The sequence below is a fragment of the Gigantopelta aegis genome, chromosome 2 (genome assembly GCF_016097555.1).
Source record: "Gigantopelta aegis isolate Gae_Host chromosome 2, Gae_host_genome, whole genome shotgun sequence".
Lineage (NCBI taxonomy): Eukaryota > Metazoa > Mollusca > Gastropoda > Neomphalida > Peltospiridae > Gigantopelta > Gigantopelta aegis.
Window position 1 is genome coordinate 36,552,644 of NC_054700.1, and position 24,255 is coordinate 36,576,898.

A 24,255-nucleotide genomic window follows, 5' to 3' on the forward strand; every position below is an offset into this window, starting at 1 on the left:
ACACACACACACATACACATACATACACACACACACACACACACACACACACACACACACACACACATACACACACACACACACATACACACACACACACACAGACACACACACACAAACACACGCACACACACACACACACACACACACATACACACATACATACACATACACACAATTTCAAACATAGGAGCCCGTACGCCTAATTTGAAAGGCAATTAATCAACAACATCCCCAAGGTTCCCCCATCCTAGTGTCTGGCATCTTCTGACGTCTGCGTATTTTAAGCATGGCACGAATCGGTAATGCGGTTATGAAAGAAAACGTGCAAAGCGACGCACTAATTGTGTTAGCTCGAATATCAGATGCACTGGGAATAATTGATGGTAACCGAACATCTATCAGACTAATCAGATTCCACTGTCATCGAATAACTTTCAAATTAAGGTGCATGGCCGGGAACCATTGCATTTAAAGGTGTCTGGTCGGTAACAAATAAAATTCGAGATGTGTGCTCAACAAAGTGTGATATCAAAGTAATATGGTCAACAAGGAACAAAATTAAAGATGCATAATCGATGTGTGATGAATTAATGGATGAATTAAAGGCGCTTAATTGATAACGAGCGGACTTTGATTTTTTTTTTTTTTTACTCATTGCATTGTTTACTTGTTTTTTTACAATCGTAAATAAAATGTGTTGAGTGCGTCGTAAAACATTTCCTTCCTTGTTTACTTGTTTTCAGTCTGGTTTCTATTCTGGTACATTATTTCATTTCATTACTCATGACAAAGCCTGCACTACATATGCATATTCGGGCGAAACGTGGAGTATTTTTTAACTTCATGTTATATTGGTAATGCTAGGGTCATACTATCAACTGTCACGACGAAGGTGGTTAACTTAACAAATTAATGTATTTATAATATTATAAACGAACAATAAAAGTCATGTCGTGTGATATTTGACGACACATATTTCTGTTGCACGTAAACTGTGTTGTTCTTGTTTTTGGTGTTTTCCTCCTTCTACTCCTCCTCTTTTTTCTTCTTATCTCCTCCTTTTGTTCAGAGTAATATTTCTGTGTAAGTTTCAACTTCTTTCGTACAAAACAAACATTAAAATTTGTTTCGTATATTTTTGGCATGGCATTTTGATACTGCGATTTTTAAAAACATGTTTGTTTTGTTGTTGTTTTTCAGAGTGTAATATTTCACGTAGAACATCATCCGCTTTACCCTTGGTTCACCCAGTGCGTCACCTTCAACTTCTTTCCGTCGCCCTTGCACGAGCTGGCCTACAGTCTATTCAACGTCATCGCCGTCTACGTGCTGCCGCTGGTTGTCATAACAACAGTATACATTCTCATTCTGTTCAAGGTGTTCAGGAACGCCCATCGTGTTAAAGGTAAAAAAAAAAACTAAAAAAACAAACAACTTTTAAAAATAAAACCCAATTTTTTTTTTTTTTAAACCCATACCCCCCCCCCCCCAATTTTTTTTAAATAAAACAACAACAAACAAACAAACAAAAACAAAACCAATAACAACAACAAAAATAATAACCAAGATAAACTAACAAACACACAACGAACAAAGAAATGCTGATTTGGTTCGATCTAATTTACTATTGTCCATTTCAATTAATTTCATGTCGTAAACAGCCATTCTCATCCCAGCCAGTGCACCACGACTGGTAAATCAAAGGCCGTGGTATGTGCTAACCTGTCTATGGGATGGTGCAATATGAAAGATCCCTTGCTACTAATGGAAAAAAATGTAGCGGGTTTCTCTCTAAGACTAAAAATCAGAATGACCAAATGTTTGCATCCTATAGTCGATGATTAATAAATCAATGTGCTGTAGTGGTATCGTTCAACAAAAGAAACTTTAAATGGCCAGTATCATAATTTTATTTTATGTGGTAGTAGTGTCGTATTGCACTGTGCCATATCATGTCATCCCATACCATACGCCATAAGTATATATGGGGGGGGGGGGGGGGGGGGGGGGGGGGGGGGGGGGGGGAGGAGACTTAGCCCAGTGGTAAAGTGTTCGCTTGATACGCGGTCGGTCCAGGATCGATCCCCGTCGGTGGACCCATTGGGCTATTTCTCGTCCCAGCCAGTGTTCCACAACTGGTGTAACAAAGGCCGTGATATGTACTATCCTGTCTGTGGGATGGTGCATATAAAAGATCCCTTGCTGCTAATCGAAAAGAGTAGCCCATGAAGTGGCGACAGCGGGTTTCCTCTCTCAATATCTGTGTGGTCCTTAACCATATGTCTGACGCCATATAACCGTAAATAAAATGTGTTGAGTACGTCGTTAAATAAAACATTTCCTTCCTTCCTTCCTTCCATAAGTATATCGTATCGTATCGCAGTGTATCCTATCGTATCTTATCATATAATGTCAATTAATGCCGTCTCATATATCAGAAATATCACACCACATCATATTATATTTCATGTCATTCTTTTTAATTCATATTTTTTGTCTACTTCATTTTATTTATAATACTTTATATAAATAATACACAGTTTGATAAATGTCTCTTGTCAAGTGATTGAAATAACCTTTAGTCGTGGAAGATGCTTGTATTAATTTACAACCTAACACAGCGTTCTTCAGTACACATCCAATGTTTAATGTCCAATGAAGAAATAATAATCAATAAACAAGAAAGTATGTATTAGTAATTTGGCCCAAATTTTTGAAAGTTAAATAATATTAATTATCAAAATTCTACTACCATTATTTAACATCTTCTACTAAGGCATGTTACGGAACGGAGAGGGGCAGGGGGCAGGGGAAAATCTCGTTTGTCTCAGGTTAGCACATTTTGCCCGAATATCGCTATCGTTTGTGCCCGAATTTGATGATTTTCTTGAGCACTAGTGGGTGGGGGTGGGGGGTGAGTTTCGGGGGAAATGTGCTAACCTGAGACCTTTTTACCACGTATTTCTATCATTATACCTTCAAAATTAGTTGTAATCCATGCAAAAATGCCTGCGTGTAACCCTAAATAGTTGTTCGGTAGTAATGCTAATATGAAAAAAGGATTCGGGAATTTTCGTTGAATTCGAACAAAAACCAGCCTGCCTCCCCACCTACAAAAATGGAAGCTCATACGCATATGTTTTTGAAAAGATTACATTGGAAGAACGGGAGTGAATTTTATTCTTCTATTAATCACCCCCACAATAATATTTTACTTAGACCATGTACGTACAGACAAAACATTGCAGTAGTCCCCTCGGGCATTAATTAATAATGAACTCCTCCGTGCGTTAAATTATTGAACAGCCCTAATATTAAACACATAATACAAATCTCGAAGTCGCGCTCTCCAATTTAGAATGTCGACATTGTACGTAGGGGTGGAATTTATCTCAGTCAGTTGAGTGCTCGCTTGAGGTGCTTATGTCACAGGATCGAACCACCTCGGTGGATCCATTGAGCTGATTGTTTTGTGTTGTTTTTTTCTCGTTCCAATCAGTGAACTACAACTGGACAAAGGTATGTGCTTTCCTGTCAAAATATTGCGGGTTTTCTCTGATGACTACGTGTCAAAATTGCCAACTGTTTGACATCCAATAGCCGATGATTAATTAACCAATGTGCGCAAGTGGTGTCGTTAAATAAAACAAACTTTTAGCAAACTTGTTTTTGTGTGTGGCCCCAATCTGATTTATTAATCATCGGCTATTAGATGTTAAATAATTTGGTAATTTTGACACCGTCTTAGAGAGGAAACCCTCTACATATTTCCGTTAGCAGCAAGGATCTTTTATATGCACCATCCCACAGACGTGATTGCAAATATCACGGCCTTTGATAAACCAGTCATGGTGCACTGGCTGGAATGAGAAATAGCCCAATGGACCCACCAGCGGGGATTGATCCTAGACCGACCGCGCATCGGGCGGGCGTTTTACCACAGGGCTACGTCCCGCCCCTAAAAAGGTAAGTCGCGCCCTACCTTTAAAACGCCGATATTGTATGTGGCCCAAGCTATATGACGTGAATCAAAGAATGACATTTTAAAGTCTGTTTTTATAAGGACACCATTAGAACACATTGATTTTTTAATCATCGGCTATTATATTGAATGTCAAACATTTAATCATTCAGACATATATTCTTAGAGGAAACCCTCCACATATTTCTATTAGCAGCAAGGGATCTCCTATATGCAGTTTTCCATAGACAGGACAGCAGATACCACGCCCGTTGCTATACCACTCGTAGGCATGCGGCCTTGTTGGAAGGGTGGAAAACCCAATGACAGAATGGGTCCACTGATGAGGTTCGATCCTACGTCCAAAGCACCCTAAACCAGCGCTAGATCCTGTATCTCGAAGAATCAAACACCACTGTGGGGAAAAAATTGATGCTAATTTGATCTGATCTTAAAGGGACATTCCTGAGTTTGCTGCAATTTTTAAGTTGTTATCGACTAATAAAATGTTTCTACGATTAAACTTACATATTAAATATATTTTCTTGTTTAGAATTTTAGTGGCTGTATATTAAACGTGTTTTTGATCGTTCTAATATTTGTACTAGGTTAATTTTCATTTTATTTCCTAAAATATAATTTTTCGTACGTACGGAATTATTTGAAGACAAAATCCAGTTTGGGCTTCTTACTAATATTAAGACGACCGGAAACGCATTGAATATACAGACACTGATATTCTAAACAAGAAAATATATTGAATATACAGATACTGATATTCTAAACAAGAAAATATATTGAATATGTAAGATTAATCGTACAAATGTTTTATTAGTCAGAAATATCTTACAATGCAGCAAACTCATTTTCATGTTTATATACATATATGTTCCAAGCACGCTGTCCTGGACACCCAACTCAGCTATTGGGGCTCTCTGTCCAGGACAGTGGGTATTAATGGTTAGTTGTTAGTGGTCAGAGAGAACACAGTCGGTGAAGCCGCTCTACATAGAACTCGTTAACACGAATTTTGAGTAGGAGCCTGCTGGTATTAGGAAGCAAACCCAGTATTTACTAATCTTAAGGCCGATGGCTTATCCACTTCGTCACCGAGGCTAGTACTGAATGCTTTATTCTAAAGTCTGAAATTTAAAAAAAAAAAAAAAAACCAATTACCGATATTTGAACTTTTAAGTATCGCTCTTGATTTGTAACTTCAGTGACCGGAGAGTTCTTGATAAATTAAAATTGATATTTGCTGCGGGACATGGAAGAGGCTCGACAGCGAGAGAGAAAGAGAGAGAGAGAGAGAGAGAGAGAGAGAGAGAGAGAGAGAGAGAGAGAGAGAGAGAGAGAGAGAGAGAGAGAGAGAGAGAGAGAGAGAGAGAGAGAGAGAGAGAGAGAGAGAGAGAGAGAGAGAGAGAGAGAGAGAGAGACAGACAGACAGACAGACAGACAGACAGAGAGAGAGAGAGAGAGAGAGAGAGAGAGAGAGAGAGAGACATAGAGACAGAGAGAGACAGAGATGTCGAGGAGCAGTTCTGTGGAATTAAACAAATTGTAGAGAATAAAGCGAACCTTAATATCTTTTATCGAAGCCTCTGAGCGTAACATGACATTTGTCTGCACAACCCAAGGCTGTTCTAAAGAGAAATCCTCAGTGTTAATTACACAGTAGAGCTCAACTATGTTATTTCGAATTTCTTTCGACGAAGTTTTTAAACGTCAGCCTCAAGTAAAAAAAATTGTTCTTTCTTTTTTCAAAAATTATTTTTATCGTGTTAGTTGGGTGGGGTTTTTTTTTTCTTGTATCTCTCTGTCGCTCTGTCTTTTTGTCTCTCTCTCAGACACATGAGCACAATTCTGACAGTATTGGAGTCGGGAGCGGAGGGAGGTGGGAGGGGCCAGAGGAACACTGGCTTTCCAACTCTGAACCTAGAGGGTCCATGGTGTGCGTGTTAATTACACAATGGAGCTCAACTCTGTTATTTCGACTCTTTTTGTTACGAAGTTGTTAAACGTCAGCCTCAAGTAAAATTGCTTCCTTTTGCTTTGTTTTTTTTCTAAAACATTATTTCTATCGATTTTTTGTTCTCCTTCCAATAAATTAACACCTGACATGAGCACAATTCTAACATCATTGGCGTCGGAAGCGGGCAAGAGTGTGTATGTGTGTGAGTGGGGGGTGGAAGGGGCGCACTGGCTTTCCACCTCTGGAGGGGCCAGGGTATACGTCTTAATTACACACTAGAGCTTATCTCGATTATTTGGAATTACTCTCTCTCTCTCTCTCTCTCTCTCTCTCTCTCTCTCTCTCTCTCTCTCTCTCTCTCTCTCTCTCTCTCTCTCTCTCTCTCTCTCTCTCTCCAATAAATTAACATTGTCAGTTTTGGCAGGGACACCTGAGCACAATTCTCACAGTTCTGGCGTCGGAAGCGGGGAAAGGTACTGACTTCCCCACTTTGAAGTTGGATACTTTTGGCTTTCATTTTTAAAATTCTTTTTTCGTGTTAGGTTTGTTTTTAGGTTTTGTAAATTCCAGTAATTTACCACCTGACATTGTCAGTTATGACAGTAACAAGCCAGCCTGACAGCTGACAATAATAAATTCCCTTCTACTCAATGTCATTCAATGGAGACACCTATCAATGTAAATGGATGCTTCATTGTAATTGTATGTGTGTTTCCACTTCCTTCCGAAGCTTTGGACCAAATCAATTTCCATTGCCGATAATGTTAACTGTATTATTAAAGAAAGAAAGAAGAGTTTTATTTGACGAGGCATTCAACACATTGTAATTACAGCTATATGGTGTCGGACATATGGTTAAGGATCATACAGATAACTTGGGAGGAAACCCGCTGCCATCACGTTTCGATTAATTAGCAGTAAGGGATCTTTTATATGCATTATTCCACAGACAAGATAGAACATACCAAAGCCTTTATTGCACCACTTGTGGAGCGCTGGCCGGAATGGGTCCACTGCTGAGGAGCAACCCTTTAACAACCTCGCATCAGGCGAGCGCTTTACCAGTGTGTTACTAAAACTGATATTATCAGTGTATTAATTAACACAAACAGGCAGCACTGGCTTTGTCCCCGTGGCCCCGCTCCCTACACCACTGCCAGGCAGTAAACCGATAACGGGCAACGGGCAACTCTTTTTACGTGCCCCTATCCACGAAGGTTCAGGCACGCCCACCACGGATTTAGCCTCTGACTTCGCCAGTGACTAACTCCGGAGCAGGAGGGGGGGGGGGTAAGTTTGAGGTGGGCGGAATTTGGAATAAAGCCATTTAGTAAGGTCAACGCGAGCGCGGACCAAATAGCAGACACTTCGTAAACTTGAAGTACACCGAGTGGGAGCCGTGCTCTGATTGGCTGAATTTCGATTCCTCGGTGAAGCCTGTATTTTACCTAAGTCTACAAAGAGTAACTGCATCCAAAACATGTCCGGACTCTAAAATTTAACCTAAAATAGTTAAGACTGCTCAGCCAAAAGGTTTTTAAGGTGATTTTGAGCAATTGAACGGGCGCCAAAATAAAATGCGTTAGACTACTTATAAAAAAATAAACATAAGAATTTTGAACTGCTTCCAAAACGTTTAAAGTCTAACTAGCCCAAAAAAGAGGTTGGTACTCACGTAGGTAAAGGTTGTTATCTAGGGGGTTCCGATGTAGTCGTGGATGTCAAGGTGCGGGAGGAACTGCCGGTAATCGGAGTCTGCTAGCGACTTGGTGATTGGACGGTAATGCGGACCCGCGACGGTTTTTAGGACACGATGTAATGTCGGGTTGTCCATCTCCGGTAGTAGCAGACCTTGATTAAACTTTCCGTTCCGGCGGATGGTTACACACACTGCGTTCTGTCCCTCCCGCATCTTGAGCCGGTGCACCGCGAATTCCCCCTCGTTGAGTCCGTCGGGTAGAGGTTGATATGACTGTTCCTTAGGGCGGCTAATCAGGTGGCGTACATCTGAGAGATTAGTCTTCACCAGCTGCTGGTAACGCTGTTGGAGACGGCCGGCCTGCAGTGACCACCATCCCTCTGGTTCTGTCTTCGGCTGCGGCGGTTTAGAGGGGCGAGTTGGCTTGGGTGGTGTTGAACTCGGGGGAGTGTTCGCCTTCCTCCTCTTCACAACTGGCTCCTTCCGGGCCTGCGCCTCAACGGGTGTCGTCGGTAGGGTCGGCGATACGTCCGGAAGCGCTTGAGTAGGAGTAGGTGTCGGAGGCCGATTGGACGGGGTGACACAGATGGCTGTGTCAGGCTCGTCCAATTCGTCTTCTTCCAAGGGGACGGTAGCCGAGACAGCCGGGGCCGGAACCTCTTCTATCTGGGTCGTCTTCCTCTGGTGAGCGGTGTTCGGCGGTCTAACAGAAGGAGTCGCCGCCGGCGGTTTAGCCACCGGTTTTGACCCCCCCCCCCCCCCCCCCCCCTGCGCCGCCGCTGGCACACGTCTCCTCTTCCTCCACCTTCCTTTCTTCTGAATCCGGTCTCCGTACACCAAGGTCACGGTTGCCCGTGACCCGGTGTACGAGACCCGGTATTCAAGCAGCATTCCATAAGTTTTCATCAGTCCCCCCAGGTGGGGGGGGCAGATCGAGAGAGCAAGGGCTAACGTCCGTCATCATCGCGAAAATAGATTGGAATGCAAGAATCGCAAGAATCGAAGTGAACCGATAAGGTATGTTCCCAAAACTGGCAGTCTCCAGATTAGGTAAGCGGTGAGGTGTTCTAATCCGCTTCCAGAAACGGGAAAACTGGCGTGAGCAATTAAGGCCAATTTAGACGCATGGGGATAACGAGATGTGTGAAGAACAGAGGGGGAGATTAAAGAGATTAACCTTAATGAGCAGTGAAGATCAGAGGTGAGCCGGAATAGAGGAATGTTAGCTGTTGCAAGGAGACAGGAAATACTACCAATTTAGACGTGTGGGGTTAACGAGATCAATTAAGAGATGTATGAAGAGGGTAGCTAGAGTAGAGGTTGCAAGGAAATTAATGTTATAACGTAAAATTTGGAGACAGGAAATACTACCTATATAAATACTGTACAGTCATGATGTTTGTTATGTTTGATCATGGCTGCGAAGGGAGAAATTTTGGACGGCAGAAAACCAGGTGCGGACCTCATACTTGGATATAGGTATGCACGGCGGATTAGTAACAAGAATGGTACGGTACCATTAAGGTGATGGGCCATCAATTAAGGTGACGGAACACCAATTAGTAAGGGTGAGCAATAAACTGCCAGAAATGGAACAACTGGCGTGTCCAATTAAGAGGTGTTATAATCTCACTGCCAGATTCGGGAATGCCAGAATCGGGAATAAACCCACCGATAACAATTGTGGGGTTTTATGTTTAATCTATCTGGAAGAAAATGGGTGTCACGTGGTAGTTAATTAATTACGCAATGTTTTTAAGTCTCCAAATTGGCAGTAAGCAAAGTGTAGTTGCCGCTTAAAATACATAATACGCTTTTTGATAATCAGGTTCATTCCCGTTCGAGAGCTAGACGGACAGATGAATGGCTATGATCGCTCGCTCTCTCTCTCTCTCTCTCTCTCTCTCTCTCTCTCTCTCTCTCTCTCTCTCTCTCTCTCTCTCTCTCTCTCTCTCTCTCTCTCTCTCTCTCTCTCTCTCTCTCATCTAGAGATAACTCTGTATAGCAAAAACACGAAATGGCTGCCTACCACCCCCTTTCAATAATGTTCCGGTTTAATACGTAGGTGCTGACAGGTTTCTTCCTGTAGTGGGTTACTAGTGATTAGCATGCCAAACATTAGTTATCGGCGAACTCGAAAATGATCAATGTAATTATATTTAACGTCAAACATAGAGTTATTATTGTATTAGAGCGGGAATCGTTTCCTACCGCGTGGTAGAAAACCATGTCGTGTTTTCGCTATATAGCTATCTCTGGCTAAAATAGCGATTATAACCGTCCAAGCGCAGTATTCGGGCTACTGCGGGTTCACAAGAAGCTTTTGCTTATCATTTTACTCATAGGTTACGGACACCCATTTTTGTAGGGGGCAGCCTGGTTTTGCCTGAATTAAACGAAAATGTCCGAAATGACCGAAAATGCTCGAATCTGGCTTACAGCTAGTGCACGGGGCACGTTATGTCAATACTTTTCTACACGGCAGGTCAGGTCAGGTCATAGGGCTTTACGTGCACATTCAGAGCAAGCTGTTGTAGCGTACGCCTATGTCCAGGACAGGAAAGGTGGGGGTGGGAAGGAGGAGGGACCGCCTGCACTGGCAGGTGCAAGGGAGCACCAGCAGCTGGACCATGGTCGGAAACAAGCGGGGGATGGGGGGGGGGGGGGTCTACACGGCGAGTTGCTTCCCTTTATGTAGCATATTTAAAATGGCGTGGGATTTTTGACGGTTGTCGTTGGAAGATTTATTTTGTTAATAATGACACAAGTACTTGAATCAGGATTTAGTGAGTACGGTAGGTTATACATTTTCGGTTTGTGGGTCCATTTGTTGCACTATTTCGGCATATAGCTTAGCTTAGTAACTAGTTTAACGTGTCCATATACTACTTGGGTTTCGAACACGCCTATCCCGAGTCCGGCCTGCGATAGGGTATGAAACAAGGTTCGGACGTAGAACAACCACACATTCTACGTCCCTTCGGACTAGATAACAGCATTTTATCACATTAGCATTACAACCAAACGGCTATATAGAGTTGCAAACGGATCACTGCGCATTTTTACATGGATTACAACTAATTTTGTGAGTACGATGATGGAAATACATGGTTAAAAGGCTTCACTTTTCGCCCGAATATCTCTATCGGACCAACTGCCTCCCCCACCCTGCTCCCGTCTCGTACACTTATGAGTTTACTGTATTATACAACTACAGAATTTATTACACCAATACCTGTGTTCTAGAATTGCTTTTACGTATCTAGTTTTGGCTTCAAGATAAGCAAAGATTGCTTCAAACACCACAAAATGAATTTTGAGCCTTGGTTTTTATTAGCAACACTCACTAGCAGCAAATCGCGATGACATTTTCAGGGGTTTCAACCTCAAATGTATTCTGCATAGCAGATATAATTAAATATTTTTAAAATAATAATATTTACACAAATAAACAATTTAACGAATGATTGCCTGACTGGCAGTCACAGCTGCAGACGCTTTTACACCGCAAATATTTGATCTATAATATATGCATGTTTCTACTTCCTTCCGAACCGGATACGCTCCTTCGTTGAGAAGGTAGAAATATAACGTTACGAAAGGAAACTAGAGACATGTTCAGGAGGGCTAGACTGGTTTTTGAGCCTAACGTTAGATAAATGTGATATGACAGAAGACGATGGTACCAGTCAAATTTATTTTTCCGCTATCGTTTGGCCACCTGAACACTCTATTGTTTCAAGTTGTGCATTAAATCAGAAAGCGGGTCTGGTAAAACGACTAGTAATAATATCTCGGCAAATCCGAGAAGCCAGCACGAACTTCCTCTCAGACTGAAATGGAGACCATTAATTGTTTTTTCATGACCGTCCGTTTACAAATACAGCCACATTGAATTACCAACTGCAAGTCACAAAAATGTATCAAGTACCGATTAATGTCAAATTTTAACAAACAGTGATATACTATCACGAACGTTCTAAGTATCTTGTACTATAACGTGAGTTGAACTGATATCTTGCCTTCAAATTGAAAAAACCAACATCCACATATACCTGTATTCTGAAGTAAACGTCATCTGAAATGATACATAGAGAATAACTGGTTGTTGTCTTAAAGGAAAGGTGTAGGCTGGCTCTAATGCCAAATTAAACAAATATGGAGCCTAAAATGAAGAATGATGCAATAAAAATGTTTAATATGTTAACGGGTTTAGGATTAATTGACAATATTAACACGGTTTCTATTTTACGCGCATGGATAAAATAACTACGCGAAAAGCCGCGTGCATTGGCTGTGACGTAGCACGTGAACAGCCAGCCAGTAAACAATATGTGAAACCATGTGCTTTTTGATAGATTTGTTTACATTAGCGCTTTGATCAATGGCTTACCAACCGTTTATGTTTGAGCCCGAACGTTCCGAACATGATAGTGAGTCGGACTTCGACATAGGATTATCTTCAGGCGATGAATTGGAAGAAAATGTCGAAAATATTGCGCGATTGGGAAACCGAGATTGGTGTTGTGTGTGGCAACTGCAGACCAATGGACACGGTAAAAGAAAGTATCTGTTGTTTAGAAGTAGACCAAATCGGCGACAAAATGCAAACCACCAACTTGCAGTGCATTCTAGAACATTATGATTTCCCGATTATATGTTTGTATCCAGAAGTGCTCAGGACAGCCCTCGTAGCCAGAGCCGACATACGACGCGATGACTACACAGAACCAGTACCAAATAGGTATGTAGCTTACTATGGTCCGTACCACAGGGAACGCCCTTTTTCATACTATACAATTTACTACAAGTTATTTATTTCTGAACCGATTGGTTTGTAAATTTGCACACAAAAATAGTAAAAAAAAAAATGTTATTTCTAAAACGCTTTTACCTTTCTTCTTAGGTCAAACCAAACAGCAATTACTGAATTAGCCCCATTTTTGTTTTAAATTCAAATTTTGGTACATTTCCTTGAAAAATTATTAAAATGTGGTCGATTTATGTAATCTTTTATTACTTAAAGACTAAATATGTGCTTTACATACATTTTTATATACTAATTTATTGTGAAACATCTATATTGACCTTGTAACACCGGAGCCTGGCGATCTCGCCCCGTGTCGATCTCGCCCGGGGCGACTTCGCCAGGACTTATTTTCATCGTTAGGCGAAGTTATCATACATATTAGACTTGCTAGAAGACATATATTACAACATATATTATAGTATATATCTACTGTCATTATCAGCATGTTTTTGTGCCAAAACTACAGGGTTATACCACTTATACTACTAGTTTTGTGTTGGGACACGCTGTGGCGAGATCGCCATATTTACTTCCGTGTTGCATGTCTGTTTAGCGAAGTCGCCAGTACATTATAACTCAACAATATTCAAGTTACAAGCTGTTTTATGTTTACTTCATTAAGTAAATACATGTGCAGTAGTCATGTTTTGATTTTCTTGTTGTAAAATGTAATACATTGGTAGTTTACATTTCTGACGATTTCACTTGCAAGCCGGGGCGAGATCGCCAGGATTTCCAACGGAGCCTGGCGATCTCGCCCCGTGTCGATTTTGTTTTTTCTTTTTAAGTTTACAGTTTATTATAATAAATACACGTAAAGTACACATTTATGGTTTGTTTCATCATGTAATGTAACATTTTTTAAGTTTACATTTCTTATTATTTCACTTTTTCAGGCTGTGGCGAGATCGTCAGGATTTTCTCAGTGTAGCATTTTTATGTTGGTGAAGTTGTCACACGTTACTACGCAACTATTTGTCATAAGTGCACACTTTGATGTTCAATTTGGTATAATAAATATATGAACAAGACAACATTCATTTATTGTTTTGTTTTTATTGAACAGAACAGAGTGTTTTGTGACAACATAGTTCTTTCGCCGAAGATTATGTACCCATATATACTTTGGTACGTTTTCCTCTCTCGCCTGTATCGAGTAATACCCAATGCCTTTGACCCTTCTTGAGTCATTACTACAGTTGACAGCTGCACAAAGGACCATTTTCCATTCATAGAAACGCGATTTCTCGCGAACAAAGATGTAATAACAATTAACTTAATCGATGATAAGAGCTTCCATTATGCGGCCATTACGTGTTTTCCCCCACATGGCTGTTTCACCTGTGACGTCACGCATGACTGTTGTAGTGTTACAAAAAGAAGAGTTCCGTTTTTTACTTTCGTACACGGTTGAGCTCGTTTTTAAATATAAATATATATTTTTTTAATTTATATATATTTTTCCCTTATACTTTGTAAGGCTATTAATCCATTTTATATGAAGCCCTGTACGCTCCAGTACCCCTTTAAGATATCGGCTTTATCATGTGATGGTTAGAACGGCGAGTACCACGAGGTTCTGACAAGCAGCATTCGCCATTCGACCTGAACAGAATAAAGCCGATATCTTAAGACACCTGTATTCCTGAAGTAAACGTCATCTAAAATGATACTGTATCAAAAACCTGGCTTACTGTCTTAAGATATAGGCTTTATCATGCAAAGGTTAGAACGGCAAATGCCACGAGGCTCTGGAAAGCCGCATTCGCCATTCGACCTGAACAGGATAAAGCCGATAACTTAACCATTAACCAAACATTTATATTAAAAATGTATCTGGTCATCAGATCTTGTCAATATATATAGTGATTGCAGAATAAATTAAGATACCAATGATTTAGCTAGGACACTCATGCTACCACACTACTAGTACACCAAAGGCGGTGGTATGTACTGTTCTGTCTGATATGAGAAAATATGTATAAAAAATCCCATCCTGCGTTTCGGGCGGAACCATTTATTTAGTGTTTGTTGTTGTTTGGTTGGAGTTTTTAAATTTACTTTTTGATTGATTCGGGGGCGAAAGGAGCGAGGGCTGATTACCTCATTCACCAACCCAGCTCTAGTGTGGTACTAAGAACATCTGTTTGTTCCTACTGAAAACCTTAATACCTTCCCAGAAGTAGTACTTCAGGTAGCAGTCTATACAACATAATGTCACGGGGTCCAAGTTCGAAGGTTGTACCCAAATTTAAATAGAGCATAAAATGCTGCCTTGCCTGTCATTGGTGAGATATGTGACAGGACGTCCTGTCGTAAAGTGTTGCTTAATCTGACCAGTAAATTCCTGTAATTTGACTGGAATTAGTATCGATATGCCAGGTTCTTGAAACAGTCCTACGGACCCGTACTACCAAAGCTGCAATAACCTTTTTTTATGCGGAACTAGGGTAGGCAAAGATGTCTAAACCTAGCATCATGTTTACTCCCACCGCACCCCCATCCCACCTCACCCCATTTTCTGTTATCTGTTATTAATTTTCAGGGTAAGGGGTTATAGTTTTTTTTATATCCATGATGTATATGTAGTTTGAAAATTTGCGTTGTTTATACCAGTTTCAGCCAAATGTGTTATTATTGACGTCTTTGGGATTTGACGGGGCGGGACGTAACCCAGTGGTACAGCGCTCGCTCGATGCGCGGTCGCTCTGGGATTGATTCCCATCGGTGGGCCCATTGGGCTATTTCTCGTTCCAGCCAGTGCACCACGACTGGTATATCAAAGGCCGTGGTATGTACTACCTTGTTTGTGGGATGGTGCATGTAATTTTCTGCTAATCGAAAAGAGTAGCCCATGAAGTGGCGACAGCGGGTTTCCTCTCTCATTATCTGTGTGGTCCTTAACCATATGTTTGACGCCATTTAACCGTAAATAAAATGTGTTGAGTGCGTCATTAAATAAAACACTTCTTTCTTTTTTCTTTCTTTGGGATTCGATTTTGTGTATGCACTACTTCACAGGTCAATAGGAACCTGGTAAGCGGGAATGGAAAATGTACGGTTGAGGTTTTTTTTGTTGTTGTTGTTGTTGTTGTTGTTTGGGGTTTTTTTGTTCTACTCTGGTTTGTGCCCCATAACTAGAGATTGTAGACCAACAACTCAACCCCCACTCCACGTAACGGATCAGCTTCTGTTTGACAGGTGTTAATGTAATTTTTTATTTGTGAATTTCAGGCGACGAGACGCCCAACTTGAGAAGCTTCCAGAGGTCTATCCACGGGTCTTCGGCAATCATCGACAAGGCGAAGATACGAACACTCAAAATGACGCTCGTAATTGGTGAGTACTGCCCTCCGGACTTTACCGAAACCAGTTTCCAGACTTCAACGAGACACCGGCCTCGGTGGCGTCGTGGCAAGCCATCGGTCTACAGGCTGGTAGGTACTGGGTTCGGATCCCAGTCGAGGCATGGGATTTTTAATCCAGATACCGGACTCCAAACCCTGAGTGAGTGCTTCGCAAGGCTTAATGGGTAGGTGTAAACCACTTGCACCGACCAGTGATCCATAACTGGTTCAACAAAGGCCATGGTTTGTGCTATCCTACCTGTGGGAAGCGCAAATAAAAGATCCCTTGCTGCCTGTCGTAAAAGAGTAGCCTATGTGGCGACAGCGGGTTTCCTCTGAAAAACAGTGTCAGAATGACTATATGTTTGACGTCCAATAGCCGATGATAAGATAAAAAATCAATGTGCTTTAGCGGCGTTGTTAAATAAAACAAACTTTACTTCAACGAGACGTGTGGTCCACTTTAGCTTGATAATCATTCCTTTCGACTTTGATCTTGATCTCAATGTTGATCTGTTAATCAAGCCCAAGGAACACAAATACACTGATATTAATCATCAGCATACACCCAGTGCATCCTGGGAAGATATTTTAATGGTAGAATCTACTCTTGGGTCGATCTTGGAAAGAAAGGAAAAAAATGTTTTATTTAACGACGCACTCAACACATTTTATTTACGGTTATATAGCGTCAGACATATAGTTAAGGACCACACAGATACTGAGAGAGGAAATCCGCTGTCGCTACTTCCTGGGCTACTCTTTTCGATTAGCAGCAAGGAATTTTTTATATGCACCATCCCAGAGACAGGATAGTACATACCACGGCCTTTGATATACCAGTCATGGTGCACTGGTTGGAACGAGAAATAGCCCAATGGCCCACCGACGGGGATAGATCCCAGATCGAGCGAGCGTTTTATCACTGGGCTACGTCCCGCCCCCTGGGTGGATCTTGGAGCCCAATCTCTTCGGGGATATTTGAAATTCTTGGGATTACAAACTGAATATACATAGCGATTAAAATATTAAAATGTCAATAGAAACGTTCCCAGTTTTTAGGATCTCTTAACTCAGGCTTTCTATCATTTGAGAAACCGTATGGAAAGCGGGGATTCGTTTTTAAGAGCGCATATGACACTAGAACTGTAAATTATTTAGAAAGATAAAACATGAAAACTTCTATTGTTTTCGTATTTCTGTACAATTCGTTTGGCTAGGCTGCTATGAAGGTCTAAGGGAAGATCCAAGGGAGGAGACCAAATGAACTTGCCCCCCCCCCCCCCCCCCCCAGCTAAAAAACAACAAACAAAGAAGACATATATAAAAATAATACTAAATAAATAATTCAAGTACCTCTTTTTTACGGAACAATATGTTTACAATTTTCATTTCACGATTGCCAAACTGATTGAAAGTGTCCTTTTCAGAAGTTAGACCATACATCTATTTCCTTAGTCCCCTCTCTAAACATATTTCCTTCCCTTAAGATCGCATCGGTGGCGTCGTGGTTAGGCCATCGGTCTACAGGCTGGTAGGTACTGGGTTCGGATCCCAGTTGAGGCATGGGATTTTTAATCCTAATCCAGATACCGACTCCAAATCCTGAGTGAGTGCTCCGCAAGGCTCAATGGGCAGGTGTAAACCACTTGCACCGACCAGTGATCCATAACTGGTTCAACAAAGGCCATGGTTTGTGCTATCCTGCCTGTGGGAAGCGCAAATAAAAGATCCCTTGCTGCCTATCGTAAAAGAGTAGCCTATGTGGCGACAGCGGGTTTCCTCTAAAAAACAGTGTCACAATGACCATATGTTTGACGTCCAATAGCCGATGATAAGATAAAAAATCAATGTGCTCTAGTGGCGTCGTTAAATAAAACAAACTTTACTTTTTCCCTTAAGATCAGATATTCTGACATATATAAATAAAGGTTGGAATACAAAATGTATGAAGGTCAAACGATCTGGCTGATTAGCGTGCAGTGAACTTGTTGTCGTTGTGAATTACAATATCCAGCTGTTTTCCTGATTATAACTTCCTCTTGGACGCTGTCTATTAAGATGCCATCCAGCGTCGTTGTGTAGCAGATAATTATAGCACTGTTCAGGAAATGGGTCCTGATTAAAAAAAAAAAAAAAATTAATTAATAATAATAATATAATAATATGAAATTCTGAAATGCGTTTACGAATATTTCTGTGATGATCGCAGGTAGGTTGAACTTTGTAGAGTTTAAATAACTCATTGGTTTCAAGTTATCTGTGCACTGTGTTTATTACTGAATGATAACAACTGTGCATGTGATATACTGCCATTTATAGAACAGCAAAATGAGATGGTGCTCTGGGTTAAGGGTGGATAACTCACAACGTTTGTGGTCAATATATACTCAACAACGAAAGTGTAGCTAATGTTAAAAGAAATGGCATAACATTTATAAATTTACCTATTTTTATTAATTAGTATTCACATCTGAAATGTTTACCATTTACAAACAACTTAAACTCATCAACCTTTGCCTTAACACAACAGGAGGACCTGGCTTTCTTTTAAGTTTATTCAACCATGGCAAATTTAGACGCCATAAAAGATATTTGCTAAATTTTCGTTGAGTATATATACTCTTCAAAAGAAGAAACGCAAAACCACATTGTCGTAACATTTGGAGAATTGATTTCATTATTGAATGGTGATTCCGATAATTACCAAATGTTGTAGGATTGTTCACAATTCACTCTAGTCCATTGTGAGTAAGTGATAGGACACACCACCAAGGTCAAGGTCATCTGGAGTCAATACCGGGTGTGGCCTCCGCGTGTGTTGACAACTGCCTGGCACCGCCTGCCCATTGAAGCAACCAGAGTACGGATGACGTCCCGGGGGATGGTGGCCCACTCGGCCTGCAAGGCTGCTGCCAGCTCGGGCAGGGTCTGGGGCTGTGGTTGTCGCTGTCGGAGGCGTCGGTCCAACTCGTCCCATAGATGCTCAATTGGGTTCAAATCCGGTGATATCGATGGCCAAGGAAGGACATTAATGTTGTTGTTCTGTAGGAAAGCCGTTGTGAGACGTGCTGTGTGAGGCCTGGCGTTGTCATGTTGGAACACTGCGTTGGCGTTGGCCATAACTGGAACGATGTGTGGCCGGAGGATCTGGTCAATGTAGCCCTGTGCATTCAGGTTGCCCTGCACGTGGACCAGGTCAGTTCTGCCAGTGTGTGAGATGGCTGCCCACACCATGACACTACCCCCGCCGAATCTGTCCACTTCCTGCACGCAGTTTGCCGCATAACGTTCACCACGACGCCTATACACGCGACATCTTCCATCATGACGTCGGAGCAGAAATCGGGACTCGTCACTGAACCACACCTGTCTCCATCGCAGTTGAGGCCATTGTCGATGAATCTGGCACCACTGCAGTCGGAGTCGACGGTGTTGTGGTGTTAAGATGACACCTCGAACTGGACGTCTGGCACGAATTCCTACCTCACGTAGGCGGTTCCGTACGGTCTGGTCGGATATCCTGCGCAAACCTGGTATTGCTGCGGCTGTGGAGGTGGCAGTAGTCAATCGTTCCCGAAGGTGGCGTACCCGGATGTAGCGGTCCTGCCCGGGGTAGTGACCGTGGTCGACCGGATCTAGGGAGGTCACGTGTTGATCCATGTTGCTGGTAACGGTCCCACAGTCTGGAGAAGATGATTGGGGACACATGGAATGCCCTGGCAACGGCCGTTCTGGATTCGCCTGCGTCTAGTCGGCCGATGGCATTGTTTCTCTCTGCGGTTCACTGAGACGTGGCATGTCCTGGATTGTCAACTGTCGGCCAGATACAGAGGCCAGGCAAGCGAACACCCTGCACTTTTATACTGTCGGTGTTCATGTTGCACGTGCAGACAACGCACGTGCAGTGGTGACATGGTTTGCACGTGGCTGCGTTTTTTGCGAATATTCCACATTTTGGAACTTTATTGTACAGTAGCTGCGTTTTATCGAATGTAACCGTGGGAATGTGTTTGGGACATGCAATGACCTTATATTCACAAAGCATGAACCGGTAGGAAACATAAAATCGGAGTTATAACCCATTTGTACCCTTTTGCGTTTCTTTTTTTGAAGAGTATATATATTGATGTGGGTGGTTTGTTGGTTTTTGTGTGTGGGTTTTTTGTGAGGTTTTTTTTTGTGTGTTTGGTTTGGGGTTTTTGGAGGGGGGGGGGGGGTTTTTTCGAGAGTGTTGGGGGTTTTGCTGGTTAGTTGCCAAGCGACTGTACTATCTAAAAATAGAAGTCACGTAACCTTCTTGACGTTGCTCTATTTTTCACAAAATATATTTTGACAGCAATTTTATCGGAATGCATGCAAAAATTAATAAAGTTGTGCAACCTTATTATGCGTAAACAAAGTATGAGGTCAACCAGATAGAGAAGAACAAATGCTTACTAGACTGTTTTTGTTTCTTTTGTTTTTGCTTTTTGGTTTATGGGTTTGTTTTTGTTTTATTCTTCTTCTTTTTTGTTGTGTTTTTTCTTCTGTGTTTTGGGGAGTTTTTTGCTGGGGGGGGGGGGGGGGGAGGGTTCTGTTTGTTTTTGTTTTTGTTTTGGTGGGGGTGGTTTTGGGGGTTGTTTTGTTGTTGTTGGGGGTTTTGTTAGTTTTTTGTTGTTTTTTGTTGGGGTTTTTTTCTTTTCTTGTTGTTGTTGTTGTTGGTTTTTAATCACGTTAAACTGAACGACTAGATGACACATTAGGAACCAATCAACCCGTTCATGAACGTCAGCGTGGTACTATCGGTAAACAGAGACTCGGTTGATGATTGGTTCACCGATATTCTGTCCGCTAATTTCGTGCCACCGGCTGAGCTGTATTTGGGCTTCTTGTTCTGAAATATCCAGCTCTAGTAAGGATTTTCCGCAGTGAATTGCGAGCGAATTAATTAAACCCAATAATTCCCATAACGCTAAACGGCGTACCTTCGTTTCGTCTCATTAAAGCGAAATCAATATTTCAGTACTTATTTGCCGGTTGCCGATTTATGAAGACGTTTGATCGAGTTTATATTCCCAAAAGTTTCAAGATCGAGTGCAGGTCTTAAAGGGACATACCCTAGTTTTTAAGCATATTTTTTTACTATTATAGCCGTTTTTGATAACTGAAATCATACTTTACTTAGATTTTATGGTTTACATTATCAATTTCTGTACATTCAAAATGTTTTTGGTCATCCTGGTGTTTTTAATATTGCAAAATGCATTTCTCATATTTTTTAAAACGCACGTGCGTTTGAGAAATAACAGTTATGGGGTCGAGTTTTAGTCTATTTTTAGAGGGTATTTCACCATTTCAAAGTCACACAGACTCGTGTTTCACTCAATTATAACTTTATCCAAATGTATTATAGGTTTGTAGATTAATTAAAGTTAGTGTAAATTTTCACGGCTTGAAACTAGGGTCTGTCCCTTTAAGGAAATGAAAAAAACTAAAACAATATTGTGTCACGATGCCTCAGCTCATTTTAATCTGATGGATTCTTGAGGGCGGGACGTAGCCCAGTCTGAAAACGCTCGCTTGATGCGCGGTCGGTCTAGGATCGATCCCCGTCGATGGACCTGTTGAGCTATTTCTCGCTCCAGCCAGTGCACCACGACTGGTATATCAAAGGCCGTAGTATGTGCTATCCTGTCTGTGGGATGGTTCATATAAAAGATCCCTTGCTACTAATGAAAAAATGTAGCGGGTTTCATCTCTACTGTGTCGAAATTTTACTATATTTGACATCCAATAACTGATGATTAATAAATCTATGAGCTCTAGTGGTGTCGTTAAACAAAACAACTTCTTCTGATGGATTCTTAGATATTTCACTACTATTGTGTTTACATAGCTGAGCAAGCAAACATTAACCTATGAAGCAATGTTTAACCGTTTACTTTAGAAGAAGAAATATAGTCCGTGGGACGTCATTATGCTAACAATTGTTTTTAAAAGTTTACTTTGTTTTGTTTAACGACACTACTAGTGCACATTGATTTATTAATCATTGGCTGTTGGATATCAAACATTTGATCATTCTGACTCGTAGTCATCAGAGAAAAACCCGCTACATTTTTTCTAATGCAGCAAAGGATCTTTTATATGCACTTTTCCACAGACAGGAAAGCACATGCCACGGCCTTTGACCAGTTGTGGTGCACTGGTTGGAACGAGTAAAACCTCAATCAGTTGAAAGGATCCACCGACATATTATAGTCTTAGAGAGGATATGTTTTCATTAGTAGCAAGGGATCTTTTATATACATCATCTCACAGCTGGTATAGCACATACCACGACCTTTGGTATTCCAATCGAGGCGGGACGTAGATTAGTGGTAAAGCGCTTGTTATGTGCGCGGCAGGTCTGGGATCGATCCCCGTCGGTGGGCCTATTGGGCTATTTCTCGTTCCAACCAGTGCATCACGACTGATATATCAAAGCCGTGGTATGTGCTATCCTGTCTGTGTGTTGATGCATATAAAAGATCCCTTGCTACTAATGAAACATTTTAGCGGGTTTCCTCTCTAAGACATCTAGTAGCCGATGATTAATAGATCAGTGTGATCTAGTAGTGTCGTAAAACAAAACACAAACATTAAACATTGATATTCTAGTCGTGGTGTGCTGGTTGGAACGAGATTCCAACAAATTAAAATAAGTAGTTATAAAATAATGTGCGTGACGTTTATTTGTTTATTTCAGTGGGAGCGTTTGTCGTATGCTGGACGCCATATTTCGTGATGGCCGCTTACTGGTGGTTTGACAAGTAGGTACTTTTTAATATTAGTACTGGTGGTTTAGAGAGTAGCATATTTACTGTCTAGTTCTGTGCTGGTCGTAATACTAAATTCCGTTTATGTCGTCGCGGGTGCAGAACATTGTGCAGTGGGTTCTACAGATTTCAGAAGGTTCTGATCATGCTCCCCCGGACAATATATTTAAAGCAGAATTTTTTTTTTTTTTTTTTTTTTTTAGCAGCCCTGGGACAAAGGCGGGGTTCGACCCCTGAACTATCGCCCTCACTGCACATATTCCTGTTACATCCAGAATTTAATTTATCTTTTCAGTGGTGCACTGTCCATAATTTGTGTGGCTGCCATCCACAGTGACTTTCAACAACAATATTAAAAAAAAAAAAAAAAAAAAAAACGGTAACATAAACACTAGATGTAAAACACCAAACTGTGTGTTTTGTCACTGTGCGCTAGGTTAGGAAAAACCAAACTGGAAACATATTGGTAATTTGCAGTCAATCGCACTTTTCATGGCGGCGTCATGTTTGATATTGTACAATCGTAGTTCATTTTGTTAAAATTGTGCAAACTGCTGAAAAATAAGAACATAATATCCTAGCTACGTCACTGAGGACAGTACAACACTGGAGATACAGTGAATTCCGGACACAATAGGCCGCCGTCTGTTACACAAGTGAACGTAAAGAGAATAGAACACGGGTGTTGACGTCATACAACAATTATGAAACGATTGGCCAACTTAAAGGGACACACCCTAGTTACGTTTATTTGTTAACCATTACGGCGTTGTTTTTCGCTATTAAACCCCATTTTTCACAAATAAAATTGTACTTTACTTACATTTTATTATTTAGAATACACATTTCCATTCACCTGAAGTGCTTTTTGGTAATCCTGATGTTTGTAAAACCACGAAATGCATTTTTTGAATTTTTTCACAAAACGTGTTGTCGAGAAAAAAACGTTAAGCAAGCGAGGTCCAATCTATTTTTAATGTCACAGACGTTGGTATATCACGTGACCGTTATCCTTTTGGTTCGGTTTGTTTTCTCGTGCACGGTTCGCGCAATCAACATCCGATTTGTTGTTGTTCATTTGTGAGATTTTTCTTCACAGTTCGTGAACATTTTCAGTAACAATAAAGTTCAGACAAGTAAGTGTCTCAATACAAAACGTTACAAACCCTTAAAACCAATAATTTTGCTAAGTCTTACGATATCTGGAGAGGGGATACAACCAGTACAGAACAGTTTGAACATGTCCAGGAGAGGTGAAACGAACGCACCCCAAGTCTGTGAAATTTGTCGTGACGTAGGCATTGTTGTGCTTCTACCGGTGACATCAGAATACTAACTTTCAAAATTATTTCAAGCAATTGGGACATGGGGATTCCCATGGTATTTATCGATATAAAACCTGCTTTTTCACTCCATTTGATAAAAAACGTGATCTAAGTGTGTTACAGGTTTGTAGATTAACCAAATTATAATTTATTTTCGCTGGATGGAACTAGGGTGTGCGGCTTTAATATGCCTCAAGGTGTATTTAACTGGTTGGCATTAGTGTCGAAAATCGTCCTAATAGAGCACAACCGTATTACTGTATCTAAGTGTATCCCTGTGGTGGTGGGGACAGGGGGGGGGATACATTATGTTGAGAAGTAGCTTACAAGGCAAGAAA

The 24,255-nt window shown here is 41.2% G+C and overlaps 1 protein-coding gene and 1 long non-coding RNA gene across 2 annotated transcripts in view; both read left to right on the plus strand.

The window, feature by feature from the left end:
* LOC121384780 (gonadotropin-releasing hormone II receptor-like) overlaps positions 1-24,255 on the plus strand; it is a 138,072-nt gene that overhangs the window by 109,212 nt on the left and 4,605 nt on the right. Inside the window, exons 2-4 of the mRNA XM_041515362.1 lie at positions 1,204-1,408; positions 15,680-15,784; positions 22,523-22,586. Coding sequence (XP_041371296.1) covers positions 1,204-1,408; positions 15,680-15,784; positions 22,523-22,586 — 374 coding nt within the window. The remainder of the gene's footprint in view (positions 1-1,203; positions 1,409-15,679; positions 15,785-22,522; positions 22,587-24,255) is intronic.
* LOC121384790 lies at positions 11,830-13,476 on the plus strand. The gene is made up of 2 exons (XR_005959440.1): positions 11,830-12,379; positions 13,342-13,476. It is a non-coding gene; the product is annotated as an uncharacterized LOC121384790 (long non-coding RNA).